Source organism: Antennarius striatus, chromosome 24 (assembly GCF_040054535.1).
Source record: "Antennarius striatus isolate MH-2024 chromosome 24, ASM4005453v1, whole genome shotgun sequence".
In the NCBI taxonomy this organism is placed as follows: domain Eukaryota; kingdom Metazoa; phylum Chordata; class Actinopteri; order Lophiiformes; family Antennariidae; genus Antennarius; species Antennarius striatus.
In genome coordinates, this window is record NC_090799.1 from 1,603,498 (window position 1) to 1,607,500 (window position 4,003).

The 4,003-nt window shown below is 37.3% G+C and overlaps 1 protein-coding gene across 1 annotated transcript in view; it reads right to left on the reverse strand.

Moving 5' to 3' along the window:
- Positions 1 to 2,830: 2,830 nt before the first annotated feature.
- The window catches only part of LOC137591202 (insulin receptor substrate 2-like), a 10,130-nt gene continuing 8,957 nt past the window's right edge, over positions 2,831 to 4,003 (reverse strand). Inside the window, exon 3 of the mRNA XM_068309043.1 lies at positions 2,831 to 3,726. Within this exon, the coding sequence (XP_068165144.1) occupies positions 3,722 to 3,726 (5 nt within the window). The 3' untranslated portion in view covers positions 2,831 to 3,721. The remainder of the gene's footprint in view (positions 3,727 to 4,003) is intronic.

The window sequence follows — 4,003 nt, forward strand, 5'->3', positions numbered from 1 at the left end:
GATGCAATTTGACACCCCTGACCTATTATTTAGGTCAAACACATTTTCACTGAGGGCCACATCAGCATAACGGCTGTTCTCAAAGGGCCAGATGTAACTTATGAATGTAACTCAATGCAACTCAATGTAATGTGACATAAATGTAACTACTCCTTAATGTTAAATAACTGAATTTATTACTTATTGAAGTTACAAACATCACAGTTAAAATTATTTTCATATGTCAGGTTGTTAAACCCACAGAACTCCATCAATCAAGGATCAAATTGTCCAAGAGAATAAAGAAAAATAATATCAGACACAAGTTAGGACATTAACTTTGTTCAAAATGTTTGGAGTTAAAATAGACTGCATTGTGGGAAATGTAGTTTCTGGTCAAAGCATGCTTTTGAATTACGTATTTATTTTCAGACACTGACCTTTTATACTCTCCCGGGATACATAAGATGATGTGGAGGGCCACATTCGGCCCCCGGGCCTTGAGTTTGATACATGTGATTTTACATTTTATTTAACATATTTAGATCCATCCATGCCATATAGAATCTGATATTCCAAACGTCCTCCTACCCATCAACCCTTTCCAGTTCATCACACATTCCAGCCCAGAAGGGTTGCATGATCCCTCCATTCAGGTCTGGGTCCCACATTTAATTGGTCTATTCTGGCATCAGAACACTCCCAAGTTTTATGGGAATCTGATGAGGAATTTTCACATAATTCCACCGACAATCCAGGCAAAAGAACAAACTCTCACGGGTCAAAACAAAACCTCCTTGACAGACCAAATAAGTAACGCCTGGTTCAGTCCAGTACATTCAGTACCTTTGATGCTAAAGGCTCGCTAAGTCAGGTATGCTCAGAGGATCATGATGGCTAATGCTAGCTCTGTGTGTTGGAATTGAACACCATCCCATAAATGATATTATGACCACAATGGTAATTATAATGTGAGGTGCAAGTAAGGGTTCATATCTTTATGGTGGAGCTTGAAAAAGGTTTTTCATGATGAAAACTGATATTTATTATCGTCATAGTAACAGAGCAGATTTTTCATTTAGAATAAATTTTAAAAAAAGACAGGAAGGACAAAGTTGTACCTCTTTTAATAAATTCATTTATTTCTTTAGGTTGCTATCCATACTCAATACAGACAAAAGCAATACTCGACTACCAGAATTTATAAATCATCATAATCATCTCCTGTGAGCATCACAATAAACATTATGTTGAGCTATGTACAATGGAAGACGACAACACATTCAGAATGAGTCAAGCTGAGATCGATCAGTAAAACGAGAGAGATGGGAGAAAAGCGCTTCGAGAGACATGTCCAGAACAAAGTTCCCAGCGACAAAAAAACAAACGAAAAAAAAAAAAAAGAAATACTTGGCAGAAAGAGAAATATACAAAGAACAGAAACGTCTTCTGCTCGTCACAAAAAGAACAAAATCATCGATGCAATGTTACATTTGGTTCCACGTTGTAAACTAGATTGTATTCATTTCACTATTGCATATGCCATTAGGTAAAGTGTGTCAACAAGGCAGAGATTTCTATAATAAAATAGACATGGTATTTTTTTAATATATATATATATATTTATATATATAGTCAGAGAGATTGTGAGGGAGAAAAGCATACAATACAACCCCAAAGTAAAACCCTGTCCCCTTTTTAAAAATCTGTAGAGTTTAAAAGTTTTAACCCAGGAATATCATCGCAACGTACGTAAAATCTACTCTATGTATTTTCAATAGACTTTCAGTTAAACTCTTTCTATGTACATAATATACACATTCAAGACTCTGAAGATAAATAGATTCCGAGCTCCAAGATTTTTCTCGGCTTCCTCAAAAACCGTTTCCCACGTCGTAATTCCGCGGCGTTCCCGCCACTTCAGCGATACATTCAGACACAGGTAAAAGTTTTACAATCTACTGTACACCAAAGGGGTCGGGAGCCAGTCGGAGTCGGCACAGCGGACGACGAGTCCAACCGGCGTGGATGGAATGAATGTACGCTAGCAATTTTTTTATTGTAATGATTTAAATCGAAACAAATTCATAAATTTATTTGTATTTAAAGTTGAATTTATGAGCAATAAACAAGCTTTTGTAAGAATTTTCAGAATACATAAATTTAGCAAAAATGGCATCAGGAAAATTTGCCACCAAATTGAAAATGTGCAATGAATGAAATTTTTTTTTTTAATTTTAACAATAAACTGTCATTATTGTTGTTTTTAAGTCTGATTTGAATCCTAAATGAAAAAATTTGAAACGATCTCAATCGATTTTTCACTTTTTGCTTCATGTATTGCTTATACGTTGCTCTGCTAGCTTTTAGCATCCAGAGTGAATTTAGCACATTCTTCACATTTAATCAACATTTATTGATTTTCTTTTAAAGAACTATGCTAAAGAAATTATTTCAATTGAACATAACTCTCTAAAGGACTGATCAAACATCCACAATGATGCCAGACATTGACTACATCGCCATCCACTGCGCCCGCCGTATTATTTTCCACTGACTCCGCCCCTCCGCCGTCACCTACACCTACAGTTGCACCGTCAAAAAAGATCACAGCAGGAGCGGCCTGCGTCGAGTTAGACGCCAGGCTGCAGGTTTGAAGGTAGGAGTGTGTGAGGAGTTCAGGCTCGTGACTGAGGGGGGTACAGTGCATTCAGATGCCTGGTGCTGTGGGGGTCAGAGCTGAGTTATCAACACATGCATAACTCTTAAAGACATTTAGAAATATATTTCTTTGAGTCCAGCGCTTTTATCGGACAAAAAAAAACAAAACTCGGTTAGAATAAATAAGAAATTAGTAATTAAGAAAATACTTTAATATCAATACCTTAAATCAATCTGGAGCAGCCCCACTGTATTGTACATTTCTGAAATAATTTTTTTTTTTTAATAATAAGCTTTTATTTTTACGTTCCACAACAGAATAACAATATAGAGATGTAGGTCCAAACAGACATACAGAAATAGAAGATTTATCTCATATTTCATAAAAAAACATAAACGTATTATAGACATTAAGGCATCGTGTGGGTCGTATCGACATTCATCTTCCAAAAATAAATAACGCATCTAATCTAAATATAGTTATATACTCAGTGTACCTTGGTATTCTTGCTCCCTGGGCCATTTTTATACTAGATTTTTGTCATTCCCTGACATACAGGTTGGTCGTACTTCGTCTCAGAAACACACTCGCACGCATTCGAGCAGCCATAATACTACCCTCAAGTAAATAAATAGTATCTGGGTACCATTAGAGTTCTCTTGTTGTTGTTGATGTTGTTGTTTTCTTTGCTTCTGTGCTTGTGTCGAAATTTGGGTCACTGGAGAAACGGCCTCTGAGAGCGCCGATAAGCATCACACACACACACACACACACACAGACAAAAACACACCTGTCCCGCCTTCAGCAAATTCACAACAAGGAGAGATGGTGACCTGCTTGTTCCTGAAATGTGTGTGTGCATGTGTGTGTGTGTGTGTGTCACTGAGGGTCCAGACAGTCTTTTAGGGCCAAAGCGCCCAGTGGAAGGGCAAAGTTGTGTGTGTGTGTGTGTGTGTGTGTGTGTGTGTGTGTGTGTGTGTGTGTGTGTGTGTGTGTGTGTAGGGTTTTTTTGTGTTTTTCTTTGTTTTTGTAAGAGCAGCAGGTTGGTGCAGACGCCAAATCGGAGGATGGAATCGTCCTTCAATCTGAAAGAGATAATAGAAAAAGAAGAAGGAGTGAATGGAAATATCTCAATAATTCGACACATCTTTTATTTCACTGCACGGCATCTTACATTCACAGACTGTTTGCGAACATTTGCAGGCATAAGAAAGCTTTTTTTTCTTTTTTGCAGGAAATTCAATCGACCATCCAGATTGCATACGAAGTACGTAATTGTTCCATAAGTGCAAAAGAAGAAAAGAAAATGCAGCAAACGCTGGAAGGAGTCTGGCCTTTTATCAGAAACAAGTGCTTTAGGAG